Genomic DNA, 27,804 nt, shown 5'->3' on the forward strand with positions numbered 1-27,804 from the left:
ATCTTATATTTTGGAAATGTACATCCAGGTTTTTTTTCCTTTAGATTTTTTGGTGGCCCCTGTCAGGGAACTGCCATCAGGGCCGGGGGGGGGGGAGCGGGCTCCAGGGGGGTTCCGGAGAGCGTCCTGGGATGGGGAGAGGCAGCCCATCTTCTGGGGAAGAGAATCAGCGTAGCACCAGTGGAGAAGGGGGGCAGATGGGGGAATCGGCGAGGCGGTCCCACGACTCCTTGCCGGGGACCAGCGGGGAGAGTAAGGGTCCTCCGTTGCCTACTCCCTCCTTGCACAGAAGGCTTCCGCGCAGGGAGAGTAGGAGGAGACTAGGCGTCAAAGAGCTTCTTTGCTGGAAGAAGTTCAAGAAACGCCCACTGACGGATTCTGCCAGCGATTGAGAGAGCCACAGGCGAGTGGCTGTCCGGACAGAAAAGGTTCACTCAGGCAACCCAGCCAGGCGTTGGCACCGGCTTACGCACAAGCAACCCCTAGAACCATTATAGCCCCCAAGAGAGTGGGGCCCTAAGCTAGAGCTTGTTTAGTTTATACATAAATCCGGCACTGCACACACACACACACACACACACACACACACACACACACACAGTGCATACCAACAAGGTCGTGGAGCCCAGCCTATTGCCAAGACAGGAAAGTCACCCCTCAAAACATCCCTGAGAGTTGGCCATGCAGCCTCTGCTTACAAAATCCCTAACCAAGAAAAAATCCACCAAGAACCAGCGCGCAAGAAGAGGAGATTGGCAGCTGGCCAGTAGTGAGATTTTCTGAATCCAGGGAGGGGTTCTAGAGGTTGCCCCCTGGATACATCCTGACAAAGAGCACATGACTGCTTCATCCCATGCTCAACGCAACATGGGTCCCTGCCACCTCTCCATTCATCATGTCACTGTGGTCACATAAAATTGCTCTTTGTGCAAATACGGCATGAAGACAGGCGGCTCCACTGGGGGTTCCAGCTGTCAAGCAGGTAAAGCACCAGCACAACTGCCCACAAATCCCCACGCAAGCTGCTCCATGAAACTCCGCGTCACTTGCCACTTTTGTATTCCCCTTGTGCCAATTTAAGCCAAGGAGCAGAAGTTGTATTATTCAGTAGCCTGTGAATAGCATGGCCAGAAGCCAGCAGACCCATGTGATGCTTGCCTCTCCTGGAACAGAATGTCCCGACTTCAGTTGCCTGCTTTAGAACACAGATCATCTGCTTTGGACAGAGAATCTGAGCTGCCCATCCACAATTGGATCCCTCGCCCACATGCTCAACAGCCATCTTCTGACTTGTCTGGTGCCCTCAGGTTCAACCCACGCTTTTCCTGGTACTATTGTTTCCTGCCTGCTCATGAAGCACTTGATGACCCACAGCCCAACCAATAATAATACAGTGGTACCTCAGGTTAAGTACTTAATTTGTTCCGGAGGTCCGTTCTTAACCTGAAACTGTTCTGAACCTGAAGCACCACTTTAGCTAATGGGGCCTCCTGCTGCCGCCACACTGCTGGAGCCTGATTTCTGTTCTTATCCTGAAGCAAAGTTCTTAACCTGAAGCACTATTTCTGGGTTAGTGGAGTGTGTAACCTGAAGCGCATGTAACCTGAGGTACCACTGTACGGCCACTTTTGCTCATTTATTCCATTGTTCTTTGTACTTCTTTTGTGCCAATTTCTTTTTACTGGCGCATTTCTCTTTCTCTGTGGATTTTCATGTGAACCAGTGATGTGCAATTGTTACTATTACCACAGGAATAGTTCCAATCTTGCAGAATCAATTTGGTGCCCTTTACCCCCATCTTCCTTGACTTTTAACTTCAAAGAGCTGGAATCTATAGGAATGAAGTTTTATCCTCCATTTTACTTTCCTGATGGTCATATTTTGCATGTTTTGTGGACACTGCTTCTTGTTGTGTTCACCTGCACTTGTGCCTTCCTCCCAAACCTTCGCATTTCATTTTTTTAGTGGAGGAATTAAATTTGCGGCTGTGGTAGGAACATGATTGTGGTGGTATATTAATCCCAACACATGCCAAGGAGCCTTTTGCCCCAATAAATCTTGGTGGGGCTTCTTACCTCACCCCAACCGCTGGGGATCTAATCAAGTCTTTCTTTTCCATCAACTTAAATTGAGATAAAGCGCCTGGTTCCCCCAAAATGGCAAGGCGGAGTAAAAGGGTCCTTGGTAGACAGAATATTTCTCCCACAGGTCATTTCTGGGGAATTAGCCAGTCAATGGGGAGATCACACTCTTTATTAACTTGCATGATTAGTCTGTGCAGATGTGGAGGAGAACATGCAGGTAAATGATTTTTTTAAAAAAGTGACCTTTCAGGCACCACCCACTTGATTTTGTGTGCATTACTTAAGACCCTGACACTTTTCATTGCATATTGCAGTGGCATGCAACAGTGTTACAAACAGGGGAGACTCAGGGTGCATCCACACAACTCTTTTGTCCTGGGCTTTCTAGACAAAGGCCCACACTTTCTCAGTCCATTTCCAAGCGCTTTTTTTGTCCTCCACTGTTTTCCCAGGAAAACCTGCTCTTTACTGCTGAATCAGAGCAAACAGCCATGGGAGTTTTTCCATGGGTTGCCATTTGCTCTGATTCAGCAATAAAGAGTGGTTTTTGTGGGGAAAGCACTGGCGGAGGGGGGGGAGGTGCTTGGACACAGAGCTTTACAGCCTGGACCTGTTCCTAGAAACATGGCACAAAAGGAAGCCCAGGCATGTTTCGCTGCGTGTGTCCTATGAGCAGCAGTTGCGTTGGCAAAAAATGCCAGTCCAGCGATGCACCACAAATAAAGGGAACTTCTGTGTGGATGGCACCTGGGTTAGGAAGCTGATGGCTCAAATGTCACCTTTCCAGCCATTACTAGTTTCCCTATGTGGTTTGGTCTACTCTCCTAGTGCCACAGCCTCCATTTTTCCAGTCAGAGAGAAAGTTGGGAGTGCTTTTCAAGCAACTGCGATTTACTTTCTCCAGCAATGTCCCCTGGCTGGCATAACAGCTGCCTGGGGCTTGGCATCAGCTCTTGAAAGCCAGGAGATCTAAACCGAGCAGAATGCTGCGTCCAATATTTGTCCAATATTTAGGGCACCTCTCTAGTTTGCTAGATGTGCCACTCCTTACTGACTGAACTGTTTCCCAGTCTGTGATGTGAGTTTGTGACGGGTCTGGTACAGCAAGGGAGCAGTTGGCAAATGTTTGACAAACCAAAAGCGGCACTTCAGGTTCCCCCCTCTCTTTTCCTGCTGCAAAGCCACCCTGTCTGATAAGGCCCTGCCAGTTCTGCTGCCTCACTTGTTCTCCCTCCCACAGCAAGAAGCAGAACAAACCTCGCAATCATTTCACCCAGTAACCAGGCTATTTATAACTTCCCTCTCTGAGAAGAAGCTATTGGCTGGCAGTTCTGTGACATGTCAGCTGCCTGCACTTGCTTTTCACAATTTTGAGGGCACCTGTCAACACCAGGGTGACATTTCTCTTGCAGTGCACTGACTGTAAACCTCTTAGCTCCAAGTTCTTAGTATGAATGTGTTTGTACAAAGTCAGACGATGGGTCCATCAAGCCTAGTATTTTCTGCTCAGGTTGGTGGTAGCTCACGAGCACCTCGGGTCTCTTCCAGACTCTCCCCCTGAGATTGTTCTAACCAGAGATGATGGAGGCCTGATGGACCCGAGGACATTGCAAGCAGAACAGGCCTCCTGCCACGGAGCTCTGGCCAGCCCCTCCCCTCCTTTCATACAGGGCTATGGATACACAGCCAGGTGGCGGACAGATGTTTATACCACCCATCCCCACAATGCACATCTACGTGACCCTGTGGGTAAAGCACATTTGTGGCATATTCTGCTACGTATGGGAGGCAGCATGTGTGCATCCACATTTGTGCTCATGGGAGCTGAAAGATGCTACTCAACTCAGCACAAATTATTTACTGACCACTTTTACCTCTCTATTTTGTTCCTGATCAGGAGGGATGGACTTTAGCAACCTTTCAGAGCCAAAAAATGGCACTCATAACTCCTCACCATATCCACATTCATGTCCTTTTATTTCATGACTGCTGGTTTTCTCAGGAGCCTTTGATGAGAGACTTTGTCAAAAGCCCTTTTCAAGTCCAGATATATAATCTGGACATCTCCTTATCTCTAAGAGTCTCCAAACACTTTAAAAGGATAGTGAGGCAGAGCTCCTTCTCCTGCAGAGTCCGGGCTGATTCTTCCTGGGCAGGGTGGGCAGCCTGAGCCCTGCTAGTCTTGCTGGTCCTGGCAATGAACAAAACCCCCAAGTAAACACACTCCTGGGAACCTGAGGAGTACAAGAAGCCATGGCACAGGTCCCACAGCCCTCCACTCGCATGCACTGCTGGTCAAATTGGGTTCTGTATTGTATGTGGTACTATCCTTGAGGTGGCCTTCAATCCTGGGCAGTGGCATGAGCCTCGCCCACCTCCATAACCCAGGCCGTCGATTGCGCAAATGCTCCAGCTGAGGAGGGGAGCAGCTCTGCTGTGGGCTGGTTCTTCCTCACCTGTTGGGATTCTTCTTGGTTTGCTCACTGGAACTCCCGCCCACTGGAGATGAGACTACTGAACGTGTTCACTGTTTTTAGATGTCAGGCAAAGATGCATTTCTTCCATCAGGCCAGGGAGGTGGTTGTTTAAAAACTGGCTTCTTTTGAAGCTGGACTGCTGTTATGTTAATTATTTTTATGTAATATTGCTGTATTGTATTTTAATTCATTGTGTGCCACCCTGGGAACCTTCTGGTTAAGATAATGATACTATTTTTTATTTTTAGCTATGTAGAAGTCGTTCTGAAGCATGAAATTGCAGTGAACTGGGGAAGAAGAGGAATGCTAATTGTGTGCTTGGGAACCAAAGGAATTCACATGACTATCTAAAGGGAGAGCCCTCGGGGCAGTCCCATTTTGCTGCTTGAGGCGAAACAGGGAGGTGCTGCCCATGGCCATGAGATCTCACCGGAAGAAGCCACTGCAGGACCCTGGCTGGGGCACCTGTGGGGACATCACCCTGTGGATTCTGACACCTGAGGTGGCCCCTTCAGCCATCCTTATGACTGGGCTGGCCCTGGGGGCCCTGCAAAATCTTTAAGTCCAGGGTCTTAAATTGCCTAACCCTATCGTGGAATCCCAGTCCTGGGCCAGGGCTGCAATATCTTAAAGAATCAGGGGAACAAGACTTGCTGTCCAGACTCCCAACATGTTCATTCAAATGAACTGCCATATGCGGTGTGATAACAGAGAAGGCCCTACTCTGCCCTGTTGCACAGTAAACTTTGGCTGTTGATGGAACTGCTAGCAGGACCAAAGAGTTGCTTCTAATAGACAAGCCACCCTTTAATGGTTGGATTTAATTTTAATATATGAAGTCCAAATATCTGAGTACTTGAAAATATGAGGAATCCTAAGTTCATTTTCATATTCAGCAGAAATATCCTGGCATGATATTACTGGAGAAATAAGTGGATCATCATCATCAGTGGGTCCAACCTTTTTTTGCATCTCTCGATGTAAATATTGAGTCTGAAAGACAAGGCCACTTCCAATTTTAATATCAACTTTAAAGTACAGTTGTTGTATAAGAAGCAGCAGTCAAATGAAGTAACTGATAGTTCCCCCCCCCCCACCCAAGAGATGCTGTCAGTCAATGGAGTCAAAGGCAGATAGAAGACCAACACATGTGACATGCAGGTTTTTATAAATAAGATAATTAAAAAACAAAAGAGGGGTCAATTGTGCTATGTCCCTTGTGAAAGTCAGCTTTCATGGGGATAGAACCTGCTTCTCTTCAATCCATGCTGAACAACATTGTGTTGAGGGGACATCAAGAAGACTTACTGGGTCAGCATGTAGGCAGCTATCCCAGCCACTTTTCTTAAAGATGGGCAATTATACTATAAGTCCAGCAGTCAGCTGTCAACATTTCACTTGAATTAATTGTCATACACGAAGGGACCATAACTGGCACCTATCAAACTGCGTCAATACAGGAAAAAACCAGGCAATATCCTGCCTCCCCTTCCACTTTGCCTTGGTAAGTCTCTTAGTCAGAGCCGTAGCTGGGTGCTCTTGCGCCCCTGGCAGAACCGCACAGATTGCGCCCCTCCCCAGTCACTGACAAATGAGCTCTTCTTTCCGCCTCTCCTCTAACCCCCACCCCCACCCATTCAATTCACCCTCTATTTAAAACCTTTTCTTATGAGACAATAATTGATATTTTTATTTTTAGGTATATTTATGGACATATTTTTAAGTCTTTTTTGGGGGGGCCTTGCCTGCACCCCTGGCAGGGGCCCACCTCACCACCCCCTAGCTACAGCCCTGCTCTTAATAAGACATTCTACTTGTATTTCTATTTACTGCTTCATGAATCACAACAGGTGCTACCTGGGCCTCTTAAAGAGTGCCATTAAGCATATTTTCAAAATGTTAGCTCCATTTTGACATTGGAATTTGACCTCCATAGCTGGCTTTTCCAAAGTCCCTGCATATCTGTCACCATGTATGTGCCTAGCTAACTGCCTCCTTGCTATAAGGTACTTAAAAAACTGAAATGAAAGAAAGGATGCTGTGAAAACCAGCCTCCTCCGCCCTGGTGAGATTGTCCTCCTTGTGGTGGTCCAGAGGCCAGGTGCCAGGCAGATTTTGGCCCCAAGCTCTGGTCCTCATTGCTCCCCTGTTGGGACTAGAACTAGTAGAGCACCGTGAATGCAATCTTAGGTTTAAGTGTCGTTTGGTTTGATTCAGAGGGCAGAGGGTCCCAACCTATTCTCCAATTTACTGCCTGCAAAGTTTCTGAGATGGAATAATATATGGCACTTTCAAGCTGCCTCCAACCAGGCTCCATCTCCATCTGAAGAGTGCGAATCCCCCACAACATCTGACACGTCCACACAGGGTTCTCTCCTGCACCGCCTTCATTCCATTACAACTTTCCACATCCATTTCTATCAAGTTCTCTGGCAAACTAAACAGATATGTACACTTGCTTTGAGTGAACACCCTTTTGTGGCTAGTGAGTAAGTCAAACACCACACCCTTAGAGTCTGGTGACATGCCTGACTAAGTTGCTCTAAATGCTGGTTTTTAGTTTTCCACCTCCAAGGAATTTTTTCCTGTTGTCTCTTCTGCTGAGGAATCACAGCACATGGCAGAAGATTGGGGGTATGTTGTAGGCTAGGGTACACCCTTGGTTAACCCGGAGGACTGGCAAGGCTCCCTGGCCCTTGCCGCCACACCAAACAAATGGAACGTGTGCACTAGAAAGTCATCACATTCTCCTGCAGCTGCACATTGCAAAAGAAGGTTGATAGTGGTCAGCAAGCTGCTTTTCAGATAAGCTTCCCACCATTTCTGACACTCACTCTGAGAAAACCCTGGCAAACTTCAGAGAACCACCAAGTCTTCCTTCAAACACAGTTTGAAAACCACCGTTTAAAAATATTGTTGCATATTCCCCTCTTCTCTGAGCAGTAGAGAAGTTTACAGGGTTGGGGAAAAGTACTGGAAATGGACCTAAAAGTTTATTATGAGGCATCTTGTTTTTGCTGGTTGAGAGATTGGATAACATTGGATAATACAGATGTATTGGATTTAGAGGGATTTGACGCGTATTTGTGGTACGATAAGGTTAAAATACATAGAGGTTTTTAAAATCACACTATTGGCGCTGTGGGTTAAACCACAGAGCCTAGGACTTGCCAATCAGAAGGTCGGCGGTTCGAATCCCCGCAACGGGGTGAGCTCCCGTTGCTCGGTCCCAGCTGCTGCCAACCTAGCAGTACGAAAGCACGTCAAAGTGCAAGTAGATAAATAGGCGGGAAGGTAAACGGCGTTTCCGTGTGCTGCTCTGGTTCGCCAGAAGCGGCTTAGTCATGCTGGCCACATGACCTAGAAGCTGTACGCAGGCTCCCTCGGCCAATAAAGCGAGATGAGTGCCGCAACCCCAGAGTCGGTTATGACTGGACCTAATGGCCACGGGTCCCTTTACCTTTACCTATTAGGAAATCATTATACGAGGTTTGGAGTAGATACAAAACATTGTTAGAATGCAAAACGCCGTGGTGGCTTTCTCCATTGGAAGCCTTTGCAGTAAAAAAGAAAAACATGGGAAGTGAATGGGCAACATACAAAGACCTGTTAATCGAAGTGGATAATAAACTAAAGGTAAAGCCATTTGAAGAACTGAGAGAAAAACAACTAACTGATTGGTTGCAGTATCACCAATTGCAGGATGTATTCAGAGAAGATAGCAAAAGAACTGGGTTTGGTAGCACAAAATCAAAAATAGAGACTGAAATGCTGAGTAGTAAAAGGAAAATACTGTCAAAAATGTATAAGCTATTACTGGAGTGGCACACAAAGGATGAGGAGGTAAAAAGTGTTATGATTAAATGGGCCCAGGATCTGGGACATAATATTGATTTTGAAAAATGGGAAAAATTATGGACCAAAACAATTAAATTTACAGCGTGTATGTCACTCAAAAAAAACTTATTGAAGATGATGTATCGATGGTACATGACACCAGCCAAACTTGCAAAAATGGATAGAAATCAAGATAAAAATTGTTGGAAATGTAAGGAGAAGGAGAGGAATTTCCTCCATATGTGGTGGACGTGTACTGAGGTGAAAACTTATTGGGACATAATTTACAATGAATTAAAAAAGATCTTTAAATATAATTTCAGTAAAAAACCAGAGTTATTTTTGCTAGGTCTAATTGGAGATGAATTTTTTTAAAAAAGATGTGAATACTTTTATGTATGCCACAACGGCCGCAAGGATACTTTTGGCTCAGAAATGGAAATCACAGGAGATTCCAACATTGGAAGAATGGCGGAGTAAGATGGTGGAATACGTTGAGTTAGCCAAGCTGACAGGGAAGATCCGGAATCAGCACGACGAACTGGTTCAAAAGGATTGGAGCAAATTTATATTATATTATATATGAAAGAATATTGTAAACATCTGAAAACGTTTGTAGCTTTGAGTTGAAATGTTTTGTAATGACAATATAAGGAACTGATTTACATTTAACAAGGGGAAATATAAAAATTAGAGAAGGTAAAAAAGTGGTTATAGAAATGCTAAGATTAAAGTAAATATATATGGAAGTCTGGAAGAGGGGTGGGAGGAGGTCGATGCTCTGGTAAGAGCGAGGTTTGAGTTTATTGATGTATGTATGGATATTGTGATTACAAAAATTGAAAATGTAATAAAAAATTTTTTAAAAAGGAAACAGATATAATTTTTGAAACACTTGCTGTTTCATAAATATATGGGTGACAAGTAGCAGTACTTCTCTGTACGGCAGTATCCCATTCCCCAAAGCAGCAGCAGACCCTTCAAATCCTTCCTCCTCTGATATTTCTGACCAACAACCAAAAGTCACACTTTCCTCTCCTTTGAATACATTCCAATGTCCAAACTTTCTTTCAGCATCCGCTCATGCAGACGGAATTGACCCATTAGCCAGGAACCCCCAAAAATCAAATCCATAAATCAAGCACCTTCCACAAACAAATCTTTTAGAGAAACCCATCTGCTTGCAGCTATTATCCTCACAAGATGAGTTTCAATTGCCCAGATACTGCATTTTTATATTTCGATGCTATACATTCTGTTCTGTTGTCACACAGTGTTTTATTCTCCAATGCTCATGTTTTCAGAATTCTAAGTTTGGTGCACATTAACAAAGTTGTCTGACTGAATTACCAAGAAGAACATAAAAGACTATTATACTTAGTGCTGCAGTTTGTTCACAAAGTGAAAAAACACAAACTCTGCAGGTTCAACAGCTATCTCTGGAGGGTACGTGCAAATTTCTCACCTCTTCTCGTGTTTTCCACGAGGCTCCCCACACCCCCCATATTTCAAAACCCTCCTCCAGGTAGGGATAACTAGCAGTGAACCCCAGACGACTCCCGTCAGAAGGACAGACTCCAGCCAGAGCCCAACTTCTAAGTGACACCATGGCAGAACTGCCAGCCTAGGCAGCAGCCCAACGCACTGAAGCATTGTTAGCTCCATGAAGTGACTCTTCTTCAGTTAAGTAGTATAGAAAACTCTTGCCCAGCTCTGCCTCCAGGGCCAAACGAGCTCAGACTCTGCAGTCCCCAGGCCCTGCAGGGCTGTTTGCTCACCCGTCTGTGGACGTCCTCCCCGCTGGCCTCATACTTCTGCTGCATGCGCTCCTCCAAGAAGTAGATGCGCAGCTTGAGGCTGAAGTTCTCCTTCTTCAAGTCATTGAGGTGCTGAGACAGAGTACGGTAGCCATTAGACATGGTGGGCGATCCATGGGGTGGAAATCTCCTCTCACCCCTTTTACTGCAGTAACATTGTGAAGCCGAGAAAAGAGGGGAAGCCCAGAGAAATGGGCTACAGCCACAAGGCCTGGGATGCCTATGGAGACATTGGGGTGAGCTCAAAGCTCTGGGCGCCAGCTGCCCTTCAGCTCTGGGGCTGCCGCTCAACTCTGGGGCAGAGTGCAGTTCCATTTCTTTTTTTACCTCCAGGAGGTATTTGAGGAATCCTTGGCAGGCGCTCATCCTGCATGAACCCCTTCGCAAGTGGTGTAATCTGAGACAGGCTGTGGAGGGATCTGCAACCCTCCCTCGCCAACTGCAGGAGATTAGCAGCTGAGGGAAACAGGGCGACTAGGGCAGCCCCACTCGCTGCAGAGGGAGACAGAGAGATTGCGCCTGGGCCAGGTGTGGGATGAGTAACATGATCAAGGCACAGCACGACGGGGAAGGAGAGGAGAACCCCCTCAAATGCCACTGGAGATCTGGTTCCATCACATAATCCTGCATCTGAGGAAAGGAAAGAACTCTCCGCTCCCTTCCCTTCATGGGCCTAGTGAGCCCTAAAATTTCCAAGGCTCAGGTGGACCTCCAAACAAGGCCTGTGACCAGGGTTGCAAACCTTGCCAGTATTTCAGTGGCCCAGCAACTAATATAAACTGCCAGGTGAGCAGTAGTGAGGCCTGAAGAGCCAGAAAATCTGCAGTTTCCTTGGTTTCCACTCAAATACACCAATATTGTTCCACCCTTCCAGGTTAAGATTCATTCCACAAGGTATGGGGTGGGGGGCAGAAATTATTAAAGCTTCCTCTAGGCTGCTGCTATACTTCTCCCCACCTGGCAGTCAAACCATGCTGACCTTAGAAATTTGCAGGAGGATTGTACATTTGGGAAAGGACTGTGATGTATTTCGCAGGATAGCTCAAATCACAATAGATTCTGCTTGTTGCATAAGAATCCCATCGTCCCATTAATCAGTGCTGGAAAAATGCAATATCTTCAAAACAAGAGCACTTCTACCTGGAGGGGAGAGGGATTTTTAGTCTTGCTGTTTCAGTCCCAGTACAGGGAATTTCCAACGGACTCAGGGACAATATGTGGTTTGACTGTTTGGGGGCCATGCTTCCAGACTGCTTACCTTTTCAAAATCCCTCAGCGTTTGGGTCTGTGCTGTGGTGCTCTCGTCAAAGGCTCCTGGGAGGCGGCTCTCAACAAGGGCTGTCTCCAAGCCACTCAGAACTTTGGGCTGCACCTGCACCATGGAGCAAGCCACATCCAAGTCCTCGGTGCTAGGCGTCTGCAGCAAAGGACCCGTGTTGAAGAAGCTCAAGATCTGTGGCTGGATCTGGCATCTCTGCTGCGTGGTATCAACAAAGGCTGGGGAGCAGCAAGGAGAGAGGTGCATTCAGACCATGGGGATCTCGGCGTCACAGCAAAACTTCATCACAACACCAGACAAAACCCTAGAGCACTGGCACCAGAAAGCCAGGAGATCAGAAGCGCATTCTCCTGCAAGTTCCTCTCTCATGCAGTCTACTTAAAACGGAAGTTACTTTCTGGCCAAGGCAGGGGTTACACGGGAGTAGGGTCAAGGGTTGGCATGGCTGGGCATCTGCCAACGAAGAGTCCTGCTACCATGAGAAGGAGCCAACATTTGTTTCCCACTTGCATTACAAAGACAGGAAAACAAAGAAAGAACTCATAGGAATGGAGGATGGAGATATCACAGCACTGCACAAGGTATGAAAAATGGCAGTAGATATGATCCAAGCCACACAGCACCTTCCCTTTAAGTGGTGGTGGGGAGGGTCATCAGGGGAGAAATATAACTAATGGGGAACATGATAGAGATTTATGAAAAGTATGTCTGTTGATAAGGTGAAAAAAGTATCTGTAGAACTCTTGAGTTTCCCAAAGAAATAGAATCAGATTAAGGGCTGACAAAACAAAGTCATTTGTTTCTTTTTTACATAATGCATTAGTAATTTATGGGATCTGCTGCCACAAAATGGCTTTAAATTTTACTAGATACTGAGGCTGACAAATGCACAGAGGTCAATTGTTATCCTGGCTAAAGCCACCAAGTTTGGTGTCCATGTACCAGGGAATTCCAGCTGGGGGGGGAGGACTGCTGTCATCATGCCATCCTGGTCCAATTCCCAAAATCATTTGGTTGGCCACTGCTGGAAAAGGAAATTAGATCACTTGATTCATCCTGCAAGCATGTTCTTCTTATACTCCTATAGAGACAGGGAGGCAGGAAAGGAGCTACAGGGCCTTTTTAGGGATGGCCTGTTCCACAGAGTGGTCCACTGGCCTGGAATGCTTTTCCTACAATTTGTTGCATGTTCTTCAAAACCCTCATTCCTATAATGAAGTAAAAGCTCCCTTTGAGGAGCAGTTTATTCTCCTCCTCGGCTGGGGTGTGCTGTCTTATAGGAAGCCATAGATGGCAGGCTTCCACAGGTCTCACCAGGCCAGAAAGGGTGCGAGTACCAGCAAACGGCACTGGCAAGTCTGGCTATATGCTTAACCCCACAGAGCAAGAACCAGCAGATCAAAGCATAGCCCAAGTGGGGCAGACCTTACCCATCATCACATGTCCAGTTCTAGGAACCATCTTGCCCTTAGACTCCACCCTGCACAGAAAACACATTGGCAAATGTAAATGAACAGTGTTCAAGCTCATGGAAGCACCAACAGAGCAAAATTCCCCTTCTTGCAAAGTTTGCTCACAAATCACATTAATTCAAGAAATCCCCTCACATTTTATCCTAAGTGTTCAAACATTACGGCCGTGATAGTTCATTGGCTATTTTGTTGCTCCAGTTCCTTCCCTTGGGGCTAATAGGCTGCTTTTGAAGACTAATTTTGCCCCTGGGGTGGTGATGGGGAGCAGTCCTGCTTGGGGGAAACTTCTGGAAAATGGCACATGAAGAGGAACAGCCTCTTGCGCCAGAGATTTCAAACCAGCAGCTAAGAGAGATAGAAAGCATTCGGATTGCCAGAAACGTTCATGGAGTGGATGTTGTCTGCCTCTCACCTGCATTCAGGGCTGACCCACAAATGCCCTCATGTCAAGGAAAGTGTGTCCAGAACCCTCTGCCACTGGAGTCTCACCAGAAACAGGACTTACTGTTGAGAGTTCATGTTTCAAGGCAAAACTATCCAATTATCACTTTCTGGAACTATTTGAGAACTGGAACAGAGGCATCTTTGGAAATTCATCTTTATCTAAATTTTGCTAATGCAATTTCTACTACTGCCAAACTTTACATGTCTACCTAGAAGTAAGCCCCATCGAGCTCAGTGGGACTTACTCACAAGTAAGTGGGTATCCGATTGCAGCCTAAATAGCACTACCTTGGACAAGCATAACTTCTCACTTTCAAATTAAGTTTGTTAGTGATTACCATAGACCAGGGGTCGGCAAGGCTTACTGGGCTTGGGCTGGATCACTACTGCAGAGATCCTCCGTGGGCCGGCACAGCATGACGCCAGGAGAATCCCGGAATTAGCCAATCACGTGGGGCCCATTATGTAAATAATGTATATAAAGCAGACATTCTGGGGGAAACTCCATTCCTCCTCACCACTATGAGCTGAATAAAGAGCATGAAATCCACTCTTGACTCCAAGTATATTTCACTGGCGATGAAAGTGGGATCCCGCTGAGCTGACTGCCACACAGAGCACTGCAGCACCGCCACCTGCCGCATCGCTGCCTCACACCGTGTATCCAGGCTTCAGCTCTGGGCCCCAAGGAATTCAGCATGGCAACCGACAGCAGCTTCTTGCTGTTCAACCCAGCATCCGGAGACTGGGAAGCGTACGCCTCCCGTTTCACCTTCCTCCTAGAAGCCAAAGGGGTCACCACCAAAGAAGACGCCAAAAAGAGGGCGATATTCTTAAGCGTCTGAGGAGAGGAGACATTCAAAATCGCCTGGGCTCTCCTTGTGCCTGAAGACGTCGCTACTGTTCCTTACAAAACAATAATGGAACAGCTGAAGGGGCACTTCTCACCGCAGCACTCGGTGGTGGCTTGTTGAAATGCCTTCTACGCAAAGTGGCAAGCCCCTGGGGAAACCACAACTGGGTTTGTGACCTCCCTCTGCCAAGCCGCCCAGTTCTGCAACTTTGCAGAGTTGGAGAACATGCTTCATGACTGCCTCGTCGGTGGCCTGAAGGATGAGAAGCTGCAACGACGCCTCTACGCCAAGAAGCACCTAACGTTCCAGGTTGCTCTGGAGGAGCCCCTGGCAACTGAAGCTGCCGAGAGGACGATGCAAGAGGCACAGCCGAGCCTGCCACCCCACCACAAAAACTTCGCCGACGACTCAGGATCCGACAGGGAGGAGGTGCACCGAGTTCTGCGGCGCACTCAAGCAGCGCACAGACCACAGCTGCCTCAACGAGAAGGAGGGAACTGCGCAAGCTGCGGGGAGAGTCACGAGAAGAGGACCTGCCGTTTCCGCAACTCAGAGTGCAGGCAGTGCAGAAAACTGGGACACATTGCCCAGGTGTGTCGGGCTCGGCCCACCCGATGCCAGGCATCGGATGACCAATCCAAGAGGCCAGGTCCCGGGGCCCAACGCACCAAGGCAACTCACAGAGATCACGGACTGCCAGGTATACCAGTTGCCCCACCCCAACATAGAGAAAATTCATGTAGAGGTACAGGTAGAGGGGGCCCAGTGCCGCATGGAGCTTGACACGGGTTCAACTCTATCCATAATCTTGGCAAGGACCTCAAGAAAACTGTGCGCTACTGGGGGTCCCAAACTCAGGCCGGCCCCATTCACCCTCCGGGACTTCCAGAAATGTAAGGTCCCCACAATGGGGGTGGGGACCTTTAGGGTGCAATATCAAGGGCGGACGTGGCAACTGAACTTGCTTGTGGTCAAGGGCCCCTATGTTAGCTTACTGGGATTGGCATGGTTTGGACCACTGGGGCTCGCCGTCACTGGGGTGAACCGCACTAGCTTACCAGTTGACTTGGACACCATATGCAAGGAATTTCCAGGGGTTTTTGATGGGAAATTGGGACAGTATACAGGCCATTGCCCTACAGCTGGACCCCGCAGTACGACCTGTCAGGCTCAAGGCCCGCCGGGTCCCGTTCATCCTGAAACCCTGTATAGACGAAGAATTGACCGGCTCATGGAGCAAGGAGTGCTAGAGCCCGTGCCTAATGCCCCCTGGGAAACCCCAATCATCACACCCGTCAAGCCTAATGGTTTGGTCTGCATCTCCGCAGACTACAAATGTACCATAAACAAGGCCCTCACGGCCCATGCATACCCAGTGCCAGTGGTCAGCCATGTCCTTGCCACCCTGGCTGGGTCAAAAAATTTTGGCAAGCTGGACTTGGCCCAAGCCTATCAACAGCTGCCGGTGGATGAGGCCACAGCAGAGGCACAGCCTATTGTGACGCACAGAGGAGCGTTCAAGGTAAAGTGGCTGCAATTTGGTGTCAGTGTGGCACCAGGCACATTCCAGAATCTAATGGACTCTCTCCTTAAAGGGATTCCTGGCGTCACCCCCTTCTTCGATGATGTGTTGATTGCCGGGCCCACGCCAGAGGAGTTTGAGGACCGCCTCTGCACCGTTCTGCACCGTTTCCAGACAGCGGGTCTCAAGGTGAAGCGGGAAAAGTGTATACTAGGAGTGCCTCAGGTGGACTTTCTGGGATTTATGGTGGATGCAGAAGGGGTCCACCCTACTGGGGACAAGGTACAGGCCATTTGTGATGCCCCAGCACCCAGGGGCAAGCACCTTCTGGCCTTCTTGGGACTATTGAACTTTTACCATGCCTCCCCTCCCATAAGGCGGTGGTAGTGGAGCCCCTACACAGACTCCTGGACAAGCGGGCCCCTTGGGTGTGGGGCCAGTGCCAGGAAGCCACATTCGAGGCAGTCAAGGACTTGCTCATCTCAACCTCGGTCTTGGCACACTTCGACGAGAGGCTGCTGGTCGTGCTAGCCTTACCCTACGGAATGGACGCTGTCCTGGGACACCTCAGCAGGCTACCACTGCTGGAAACAGGCCCCGACCCAGCACCCGCACAAGAGGTTATGAGCCTGGATCTGCTTCCTGACCGCCCCATTCAGGCACAAGAAGTTGCGCACCATTCCAAGAAAGATAAGGTCATCTCCCAGGTCCTGGACTGGGTGTGGAGGGGATGGCCCAGCAGCAGCCCCGGGCCAGAATTCGCAGGCTACACAACCCATAAACATGAACTGTCAGCCCACAAGAGGTGCCTGTTATGGGGAAGCAGGTTTGTCGTTCCCCATCCCCTCTGCAAAAGGGTCCTCACAGCCCTACACGAGACACACCCAGGGGTAGTGAGAATGAAGGCCCTCTCCAGGAGTTATGTGTGGTGGCCGGGGATTGACAGAGAGATAGAGGCCGGGGTCAAACACTGCCAGGCCTGCCAAGAATCCCGCCCAGATCCCCCAAGGGCCCCAGTCCAGTCCTGGGTGTCCGCCCGAGCACCATGGTCACTCCTGCACGTGGACTTCGCTGGCTCCTTTCAGGGGAAAACAGTCTTCATAGTGGTGGACTCCTACACCAAATGGCTGGAAGTCGCACTGGTACCGTCCACTTTTATGTCCGCAGCCATCCGGGTACTACGCAGGCTGTTTGCAACCCATGGGCTCCCTGACACTCTCGTCTCAGACAACAGAACCGCATTTATGTCAGGAGAATTGCAGACCTTCACAGCGCAGAACGCCATCCGCCACATCCGCTCGGTACCATTCCACCCTGCCACCAATGGCCAAGCAGAGTGCATGGTGTGGACCACCAAGGACACCCTCTGCCGCATTACGCAAGGGGATTGGGAGTACCACATTGCCACATTCCTTCTAGCACAGGACAGCACCCCCAGCTCAACGACTGGCCAGAGCCCCGCTGAACTATTAATGGGCCGGCGCCTTGCAATCAGACTGGACCGTCTTCACCCCAACAGAGCTCAGGATGAGGTGGTGGTTGGGGAAGGCAGGAACCCCCGGACTTTCATGGCCCAGGACCCAGCGTAAACAAAGAATTTTGGGGCAGGCCCGGCATGGGTACTTGCCACAGTCACCAGGGTCACTGGCCCCGTGTCGTACGAGGTGCTAACGGAGAGAGGGGCCATGCTGCCACTGCCACTGCGACCAGCTACAGCAACGATTCCAGGGAGAAAACCAGGAGGAGGACAGGTCAGAGGAGTCCCAAGGAAACAGTGGGGCAGTGAGGCCCGTAGAGCAGGAAGGGCCAGCAGGGGAGGCAGAATCAGTAAATACAGAGAGGACCCGCGAGGCCGAAAGGACACCGGAACCAGAGCCAAGACTGAGCGAGCCGGTTGCGCCAGACCAAACAGCCCCACTGCAGCCAGCATCCTCGGAAAACGAGCCAGAACCCGAACCCCTGACCAGGGAACACCCCAGACCGCAACACACACGTAGGCAGCCGGCGTACCTTGAGGACTATGAATGCGACCTCCTGGGCAGGACTGGGACTTAGAGGGGAGGAGTTCAATAGGATCCAAAATGCAGCAGTCTGATTGGTCCTAGAACAATAGGATCCAGAATGCAGCAGTCTGATTGGTCCACAGGAGCCACCCAATCCAGCTCCAGGTGGAAGTTAATTTGCAACCTGATTGGCCTACAGGAGAATCCCGGAATTAGCCAATCACGTGGGGCCCATTGTGTAAATAATGTATATAAAGCAGACATTCTGGGGGAAACTCCATTCCTCCTCACCACTATGAGCTGAGCATGAAATCCACTCTTGACTCCGAGTATATTTCAGCTGCCAAAAGGTCAGCAGCCAGATGAGAAAGTCAGGGTGGCACCTTCTGCAGAATCAATTTAGCTCCATTAGATGCTCAAATTCCCTGCTTTTCACAGAAGAGCAGTGAGCTGCCAAGGAAGCAGGAGAAATGCGGTCATCTCTGGGGAGAGATGCTTCAATGAGGTCGGGTTGCAATCAATAAGGACATATCTTGTGAAGCAGGGCAGGGAGAAGCCCTTAAAGCATGATCTGAATACTTCACCCTTTTCTAGATGACTCTGTGCAACCCAATGGCCAGGCTTCCCTTATCGTAAGGTGACGGAGGGCAGAAGGACTCCTTCTTGCAGAGGAAATTAAACTACGGAGTTGGCATGAGCAAAGAAGTCAGGAAGGCTGACTGTTATGGGATAGCTCCATAAAACACATCCACTGCAACTGTGATACATTACACAAATAGGGAAATGTTGACTTATGCAGTTTCACAATTTTATTTTGAAACAAAATTAAAAAATTCCTTCCAGTAGCACCTTAGAGACCAACTAAGTTTGTTATTGGTATGAGCTTTCGTGTGCATGCACACTTCTTCAGATACCTGCCAACCTAGCAATTCAAAAGCACGTCAAAGTGCAAGTAGATAAATAGGTACCACTCCGACGGGAAAGTAAATGGCATTTCTGTGTGCTGCTCTGGTTTGCCAGAAGCGGCTTAGTCATGCTGGCCATATGACCCGGAAGCTGTACGCCGGCTCCCTCAGCCAATAAAGCGAGATGAGCACCGCAACCTCAGAGTTGGCCATGACTGGACCTAACGGTCAGGGGTCCCTTTACCTTTACCTTTAAGGTGCTACTAGAAGGATTTTTTTTTACTTTGTTTTGACTATGACAAACCAACACAGCTACCTACCTGTAACTAATTTTATTTTGTTATGCTGCAGAATCTGGAATTATGTGTATTTTGTATTTCAATACTTAAAAAATATTAGATGTTACAGGAAAGCACAGAGGTAATAGGAAAATGAAGAATCATTGAGGGCTTTATTGTGTACAAAGAGGCTTTCCTTTTTATCTTTCTCACATCCTCTGAAATTCTTGTGCAGAGCTGCCCTCTTTTCCACGTATCAGGAAGACCAATCCTATCCTTCTGCTACAAGCCATTATGTCAGGACTAACATCAGCACCGCACAGATGCCGTCAAATGGCCAGCTAGTGGCAGAGCCATCACCTCAATCGCTGCAGAAACCAAAGCAAGTGTAGCAAAGACAACAGAGAGTCCCTTCCTGACGACGAGGTCCCTGCATAACAACCAAGCCTCCATTAGCCTTCTATGGAAGACACCAACGGACATGTGGCAACGGCAGAATGCCAGAATGACATCACCCTTCCCAGCTCACATCCTGTATTCCCTTCTTACATATAAGGCGCAAGCACATTCCCAGGAATGGGCAACAGCACCTCCCACATCAGAGGCCTCCCATGACCCCCTGGCCACTTCCCTTCTTTGGGAAAATTGCCTGTTTATTCCTACCTTCTACTTCCTCTATTTAACCTGCTCTAGGACCACAGGAGGACTTGAACGCTTATCCTGCAACTGCCAAGTTGACTCAGGAGCCTCCAGTGAGGGATCTGGCTCACGGCTTCTTTGGAATCTCAAGAGTGTAATGTCTACCAGACCATCCTTAATCATGTGCTTGTTAGTATAACCTAATAACTCTTATTAATATAATCAGGGTACTGAGGCAGCAGCTACTTTTGCAGAAGCCATGCTGATTCTTCTTCAGCAAAGGTTTGTTCTATATACTTAATATATATATTTTAAAATGCACCCCTTATTTTCAACTTTGGGGGGAGCAAAGTTTGTAGTCCTTTTTGTTCTCTTTATTTGGACAATACTTCCATTTTCTGAAAGACCTTTTACAGGGGCTGCAAACAGCTTCCTTGACTCTTCTTATTAACTACACCGACATCCCTCCCAATCTTTGATATATGCTGCAGCTAAGTTTCTTTTATCATTGTTTTGAAAAACCTGCAAGCATCCTGGAGAAAATGTGACACTTTTGAAAAACCACACAGAGAAATACAAATAACCTACAGGATAACCAGGCATAAACAATAAAGAGGTTCTTACCAGTTGGGGAAGAGGGAATTTGGGATGGTGTGGCTTGTCATACACCTGTCCAAACCCCTCTTTTATATAACTGTTCTAAGCACAAGGCCCAGATCTTCTTCTACTTTGCACCTGAGAACCGTAACTAATGCCCCCCCCCGGCCCCAAATATAACCCCATCAGACTTTACTGGGTCAGTCCCAATTTTGATGCCATTCCATGTTTTCATGAATGAATCACTTCAATAAAGGAGGAGCCAATACATATCAAAGTTATTATAAAATATAAAATAAGCATGGGGATGGAGTTGACAGGCAAAAAACAAAACATATTTATCATAGAATGAAGAAATGGAATGACAATAAGATAAGATTAAATTAAATTGAAAAAGAACAGGACTGATTTATTACTTATAGATGAGAATCAAATACATAAATATAGCATGGAGGCTAAACAGTTCAGCAAAAAAAGTTGCCAAGAAGGATTTAAAGGTTATGGCACATAATAAAATGAACATCCTTTACAGTTTACTTGATAAAATGCTGCCTGCCATATGAACAGTGTTTAATTATTATTTTAGCATTTCCAACTACTTTCCACTTAAATGTCTACAAGACAGCTCACAACAATATACACACTAAAAACAATGGGTAAGCACAGAAAACAAAAATGAGAGCAGCTGAGAGTGCTAAGCAGCACCCAAGCCGCCTTCCTGTCCTTGGGGGTCCCTGAATGGGCCCCTGCTTCACAGGTGAAGGTTTTTTTGGGGGGTCATAAATAAGCTTTTTCATTCTGTGCCTTCACTGTGAGGAGGGAGTTTCACTCTGGGTGGGGCTGGTGAATCTTTCTCCCTGAAGAAATGGGAAAAGCACCCCTGGAAGAAAAGCCTTGCCTCCAGCCGGGTTCCTTCACTTGGTTCAAAGGACGCCTCTGACGCCTCCTCATCCCCCAGCAAAGGGGGCCCTTCTCCAGCAGAGCCCAGCCCAACGCCTCCTCTCTGGGGTGCAAGCCCTCCCTGGATGCTCCCTGCCGCTGTTCCGGGGGGCTTGAAATGCAGCCTTTCTGAGGGATGGGCTGCGCCAGGGCAGCTGTCCCAAGGCAGCCTCTTCTGCAGATGCTCTTCTGTGACTGTCGGGCATTAAGAGTCACAGCGCCAGCAGCTCAGGCCACAAGGGAAGAGAGTTGTGCAACCCAGTAAGAGATGCCCACTCACCGCAGGGAACCCTTAAAGGCACAAGCAGGAAGAAGCCCACAAAGCACACCAAAGTCTATTATCACAAATGGGGAAAGCCCTACTTACCCCTTCTGCCTGCCCCCTTTGGCTCAGGTCATGGACTGGTGATGAGCCAGGAAGAAGACATGAAGAAAGGGCTTCCCACCAGACCTGCCTGGCCCTCCCTTTGCACAGGATTTCTTCTTGCAAGAAACTAAGCGGGAGGGAGGCCTAAAGCAACAACTGCCCCCTTCAGCAACACACACAGGCATGCAGCCTGGAAGGGAAGGAAGTGCTGCCTGCAGAATCCAGAGGCTGAGCCTCCCCAGCGACCGCCTGGCACCCTGAAGTCAGCAGCCCCATGGAGGGGGAGCCCAGGCAGGCGGAGGTGGAAAAAGCAGCAGGCAGCTCCTTGGGTCAGGCGGAGGAAAATAAGAAAAAGGCTCTTCCTGCTTTATCTAAGGCCAAACGGCTGGGCACTGACTGGCCAAGGGGCTTTTGACCACTTTAACATCACAGAAAGCCCTGGGTGAGCAGGCTGAATTATTCAGCTCCTGGGAGATTCAGCTTTAAAGACTGCTGCCAAGAGCCCCAGTGTGGAGAGGATCCTTTTAGAAAATATTGGATGAAGCCTGCCACTGCTCTTTCCCTGCCCTCTTGTCCTCTGCAGAGAGACAGCTGCTCCTCTGGGCTCTGGGGAAGGGGCTCTTCTCAGTCTCAGCTGCATTTATGGCTCCTGTGATCCCGCCCTGAACCGCAGAAGCATTACAGGCTAAATGAGATTTCAAAGGGCAGAAGACCATTAGTGAAGTTGCATCCTCAGAAAGTGACTGGGGGGCACAAAATAGCTGCTCCTTGGGAGAAGATAAGTGAATCAGTCTCCCTGAAAATTAGCAGCACAGGCTGAAATTCGGGGTGGAGGGACCATGAGGGCGGGGTTGCTTAACCCTTTCCTTCCTGAAAAGAGCTCCGCTACCAGGCTCCCTTCTGGCTTAAAAGGGGAAATAACAGCAGCAGCTGGTGGATGCTGGACCTGGTAGGGCAACTAGGAGGTCATATAGGCAGGGGTGGTGGAAAGGGGAAAGTTGTCACCCAGAACTGTTAACAAGGGTTGCCATAAACGCCCAGAGCTATGAGAAAAGGTCCTCCTGCTTCTTCACTTCTAGACCTACTTTCCAGAATATGGAGTAACATTGTGGGACATTTATTGGATCTGGGAGAACAGGGTAAAAGCCACGGCTTGGCCCTCAAGTGAGGCCTTTGGCCAGTCATTGTCTCTCAGCCTCACCTACCTCACAGGGTCATTGTGAGGATAACATGGGAAATGGGAAACCAGGAGGGCCACCTTGAGCACCTTGGAGGAAAGGTGGGGTATAAGGGGAAAGGAGTCATAGAATCATAGAACTGTAATGTGGGAGGGGATCCCAAGCAGCTCAGCTGGTCCAACCCTCTGTGATGCAGGCATCTCAACTACAGGAGAGCCCACAACCTCTAAACAGTACCACCAGAAAGCTCTTCCGGATGTTCAGTTGGACTCTCCTTTCTTGTATAGAGCATTGCAACAATCTATTCTGGAAGTTACCAGAGCATGGCGTCACCACAGCCACGTCTTTCTAAAAGGGGTGAGAGATGGTGAAGCAGTCAGAGCTCGAAAAAGGCCCTCCTAGTCACCAAGGCCACCAGCTGAATCCAGCCACATCCCCAAGCTGCGAATCTGTTCCATCCAAGGGAGTGCAACCCTGTCCATGACCGGATGTCTCTCCACTTCCTGGGACACTAAAGACCTCCATCTTTTCAGGATTCAGCTTCAACATATTGCCCACATCCAGGACATCAATGCCTCTAAGCACTGGTCTGAATTGTTTGCACAAAGTCTGCAGAGAGTTTGTCCACCTTTGGTGCCCACCCAGCACTCAACTCTCACCTGTGGCTCCTAGAAGCTGTCGGCACGAGACAGCGGACACACCCCGGGAAACGGCATTGACTGGCCAGCTGAAGCAGTTGAGGGGAGTTGAGGGGTCTGAAACCCTTGGTGAGTTAGGGATTTCCATGAAGGTCAAGAGTGGACCCAACGGTCAAGAAGGTGGTTTCTGCACATGCTGTAGAGGGAAGTGAGGAGCAGATGGGGCGTGTCAACCTGGGAAGGGAGCCCATCCAGGAGAAAGAACACTCTGACCTTAAACCTTTGCTGCCTTGCAGGACATCTCCAGGAGAAGAAACGCCCAGGGGTCAACCCTACACAAAACTGGAGCGGAGGCCCTAAGACGGTTAGATGGCTCCCTGTACGCCTCCTTCCAGCAGCCCCTGCAGTCCACCTGGTGCCAAACATCTTGCTCCGCTTTCCTTTGGGCCCCATCAGCTAGGCTGAGAGAGGGGGTTTGTTGTTTGTTGTTTGTCCCCAGGCTTGCACCCCAGGGAGGTCGCACTCCCTTGTCTCTCCAGACAGATGGATGCCAACAACATTCTGATTTGTTTGCAGGGAGGTCAGATCCTGCCTTGAGCAACTATTACCCCGCACTCCAGGGCATTTTCTCCTCCATCTCCTTACTGCAAAAAGTCTGATTATGAGGGGAAGGGGGTTTGTTGTATAAGAGCCTGCAGTCAACTTCCACTGTGACGGGATGTGGGTGAATTCCACCCCTAACCAGCAACCATCTGGCTGTGCCTGTGAAACGTGGTCATGAAGCCGGGTACCAGCTTGGGCGCGTCCTGGGATTTTCTTTCAGGTTCACACGCCGCCGCCGCCGCCCGGGAGCAGAAGCCCCGGGAAGAGGCCAAGCGGGGTAAGAGGCCACCATCCCCGCGCGCCCCTCTCGGGATCCACCTCGCGCGCGGGCGCAGCAGCCCGAGAAGAAGCGGCGGCGGCGGGGGGGGGATGCCGCTGGCAATGACCATTGTACCACACGACCCTCCGGGCGGCGCCAGGCCGCCCGCTTCCTCCCCGGGGCGCCCTCTGCCCTTGAGCAAGGCCCCCGGCCCCCGGGGCTGCGCTGTCTGGCCCGCTGCGCCCTGGAGCTGCGCCGCCCCAGGCCCGGGGCGCCCCCAGGCCGCCGCCGCCTTCCCTCCGCAGCCGGGCACCCTCCGGCGCGCCGCGACCCCAGCCGCCTCCCCGCGACGGCGCGTACCTGTTCCCTCCGGGATGCCGTCGCCGGGCCGCGCGCTCCCGGAGCCGCCTCCAGCTGACCCGCGCGCAGCCGCGGCGCCGTCTCGGCGGAAGGAAGGGGCTGCCGCAAGGAGGACCGCGAAAAGGAGCGCATCTCTTGCGAGAGACGGAGGAAACCTTCGGAGCAGCCGCAGAAACCGAGCCGGGCGTTTGCCAGGTCGGCGGGATGCGAAGCGCCTTGCGCTGCCTCCGTCACGGGGCGCCTCCACAAAGGAGTTTCCTGGGCCAGCACACAAGGTTTTGCAGCAGCCACGTGAGGGCATGAAAATACAACAAACAAACAAAGCACATTTATGGTTTTTGGTACATTTAATACGATTTCCCACCTGAGAAAAATAACCATTTTACATCTGCAGCCACTGCTGGTATAGAAGCTTGCCAGCACATTTGTCTGTGGGAGAATCATGGCATCAGGGAATGGTAGAATTGGAAGGGATCCAAGGGTCATCTAGTCCAACCCCCTGCGATGCCGGAATCTCAGCTAAAGCGACCCTGACGGAGGGCCATCCAACCTCTGCTTCGAGGAAGGGGAGTCCACCACCTTCCATCCCACTGTTAAACAACCCTTACAGACAAAAAGTTCTTCCTGATGTTGAGTCGGAATCTCCTTTCTTGTAACTTGAAGCCCTGGGTTCGAGTCCTACGCACCCGAGAAGGAGAAAACAAGCATGTTCCCTCTTCCATGTGACAGCCCTTCAGATACAGCATTGGAAGGTGGCTCTCCTATCTCCTCTCAGTCTCCTCCAGGCTGAGCATATCCAGCTCCTTCAACCGTTCCTCATCAGGCTTGATCATCTTGGTCGCCCTTCTCTACATACGTTCCAGCTTGTCAACATCCATGGGTGTAAGTGGGGGGGGGCAGCTGCCCCTCATCAAGTAAATAAATAAAAATACTGAATTAACTGAACAATTGTGTCACAGATAACTCGGTTCTGCCCCCTCCCAACATAAATCCTGGCTACACCCATGTAACAGCCTTCTTAAATTGTGGTGTCCAGAACACAGTATTCCAGGTGTGGTCTGACCAAGGCAGAATCGAGTGGTACTATTACTTCCCTTGATCTGGACACTTGATTTCTGTTGATGCAGCCTAGAATAGCATTTGCTTTTTTTGCTGCTTCATCACACAATGGACTCATGTTCAGCTTGTAGTCCACCAAGACCCCAAGGTCCTTTTCACATACACTGCTAGTCAGCCAGGTGTCCCCTCGCTGCCCCACTAATTCTGCTGCCACTAGAACCCCCCCCCCAATGCAGCATTGTTGTGAGAAGATAAGTGACAATGGCTTGCTCTCCTTTTGCCAAGTTTCAGCAAGGGGGGGCAGGGGGCACATTCCTGTTTCACTTCAGGTGGCAAAGTGGAGTGGGCAGGCCCTGGAGAAGACAGAGGACCCTGGGAGATGTGGCTCAGTAGATTGTGGTCCTTTTCTTTGCATCGCAGTGTCTTGGATTCTCACGCCACGTTCCTACATGTGACTCTTCTGAGCATTCTAAACCTTTCCCAGTATAGCCTGGGATTATTTAGTAGGTGATGCTGGGGACTGGAACTGGGAATTCCACCGTCTGCAGACAAAATGGGGAGATCCTCCTGGAAGGCATGGACAGTGAAGAGGTAGCTTTGTTGCCTTCAGTCCCAACCACTAGGTCAGGGGTCAGCAACAGGGGTCAGCTGTGGGCCGGTCCACTGTCTCTCAGACCATGTGGTGGGCCAGACTATATTTTTTTGGGGGGGGAATGAACGAATTCCTATGCCCCACAAATAACCCAGAGATGCATTTTAAATAGAAGGACACATTCTACTCATGTCAAAACACGCTGGTTCCCGGTCCGTCCCTGGGCCAGATTGAGAAGGTGATTCAGCCGCATTGGCCCACGGGCCTTGGGTTGCCTACCCCTGTACTAGGTATTCTGCAACCTTCTTTCGTCCATGGATCTGTTCGGGTGGAGATGTTAAAGCCGTATCTGGGGTGTATATGGGGAGTTAGCGGAGGGCTAGGGCCTGTGGTGGGGACACCTTGTGCTTCTTCTGCAACAGTTTGCCCACCTTGGACCCCCATTCTGCACGCAGCTCCTAGAAGCTGTCTGCAGCCACAGCAGCCACACCCGGAACGGCTCCCTTGTCTCCATTGTCTCTCGAAGGAGGACAGCAAATCCCTCTTCATCTCGGATGATGAACTGCTTCTCCTACTAAACCTTTACTGCCACCTAGCGGCTGATTCTCATAGAATCATAGAATCATAGAGTTGGAAGAGACCACAAGGGCCATCGAGTCCAACCCCCTGCCAAGCAGGAAACACCATCAGAGCACTCCTGACATATGGTTGTCAAGCCTCTGCTTAAAGACCTCCAAAGAAGGAGACTCCACCACACTCCTTGGCAGCAAATTCCACTGTCGAACAGCTCTTACTGTCAGGAAGTTCTTCCTAATGTTTAGGTGGAATCTTCTTTCTTGTAGTTTGGATCCATTGCTCCGTGTCCGCTTCTCTGGAGCAGCAGAAAACAACCTTTCTCCCTCCTCTATGTGACATCCTTTTATATATTTGAACATGGCTATCATATCACCCCTTAACCTCCTCTTCTCCAGGCTAAACATGCCCAGCTCCCTTAGCCGTTCCTCATAAGGCATCGTTTCCAGGCCTTTGACCATTTTGGTTGCCCTCCTCTGGACACGTTCCAGTTTGTCAATGTCCTTCTTGAACTGTGGTGCCCAGAACTGGACACAGTACTCCAGGTGAGGTCTGACCAGAGCAGAATACAGTGGCACTATTACTTCCCTTGATCTAGATGCTACAGTCCTATTGATGCAGCCCAGAATTGCATTGGCTTTTTTAGCTGCCGCGTCACACTGTTGGCTCATGTCAAGTTTGTGGTCAACCAAGACTCCTAGATCCTTTTCACATGTACTGCTCTCAAGCCAGGTGTCACCCATCTTGTATTTGTGCCTCTCATTTTTTTTGCCCAAGTGCAATACTTTACATTTCTCCCTGTTAAAGTTCATCTTGTTTGTTTTGGCCCAGTTCTCTAATCTGTCAAGGTCGTTTTGAAGTGTGTTCCTGTCCTCTGGGGTGTTAGCCACCCCTCCCAGTTTGGTGTCATCTGCAAATTTGATCAGGATGCCCTTGAGTCCATCATCCAAGTCGTTGATAAAGATGTTGAATAAGACCGGGCCCAAGACAGAACCCTGTGGCACCCCACTAGTCACTGTTCTCCAGGA

At 49.4% G+C, this 27,804-nt stretch overlaps 1 protein-coding gene across 3 annotated transcripts in view; it reads right to left on the reverse strand.

Annotated features, from left to right (window-relative positions):
• The window catches only part of PDE4DIP (phosphodiesterase 4D interacting protein), a 103,132-nt gene extending 78,509 nt beyond the window's left edge, over positions 1–24,623 (reverse strand). Inside the window, exons 1-4 of one of the 3 annotated variants that reach the window (XM_053391057.1) lie at positions 24,553–24,623; positions 12,925–12,974; positions 11,474–11,712; positions 10,177–10,287 (exon numbers count right to left, since the gene is read on the reverse strand). In XM_053391057.1, the coding sequence (XP_053247032.1) occupies positions 10,177–10,287; positions 11,474–11,712; positions 12,925–12,955 (381 nt within the window). In that variant the 5' untranslated portion in view covers positions 12,956–12,974; positions 24,553–24,623. Of the gene's footprint in view, positions 1–10,176; positions 10,521–11,473; positions 11,713–12,924; positions 12,975–24,552 lie in introns of those variants that run through there. The other 2 variants (XM_053391060.1, XM_053391056.1) reach the window with 2 other exon arrangements.
• Positions 24,624–27,804: the final 3,181 nt, after the last annotated feature.

This window comes from Podarcis raffonei, chromosome 6 (assembly GCF_027172205.1).
Source record: "Podarcis raffonei isolate rPodRaf1 chromosome 6, rPodRaf1.pri, whole genome shotgun sequence".
Lineage (NCBI taxonomy): Eukaryota > Metazoa > Chordata > Lepidosauria > Squamata > Lacertidae > Podarcis > Podarcis raffonei.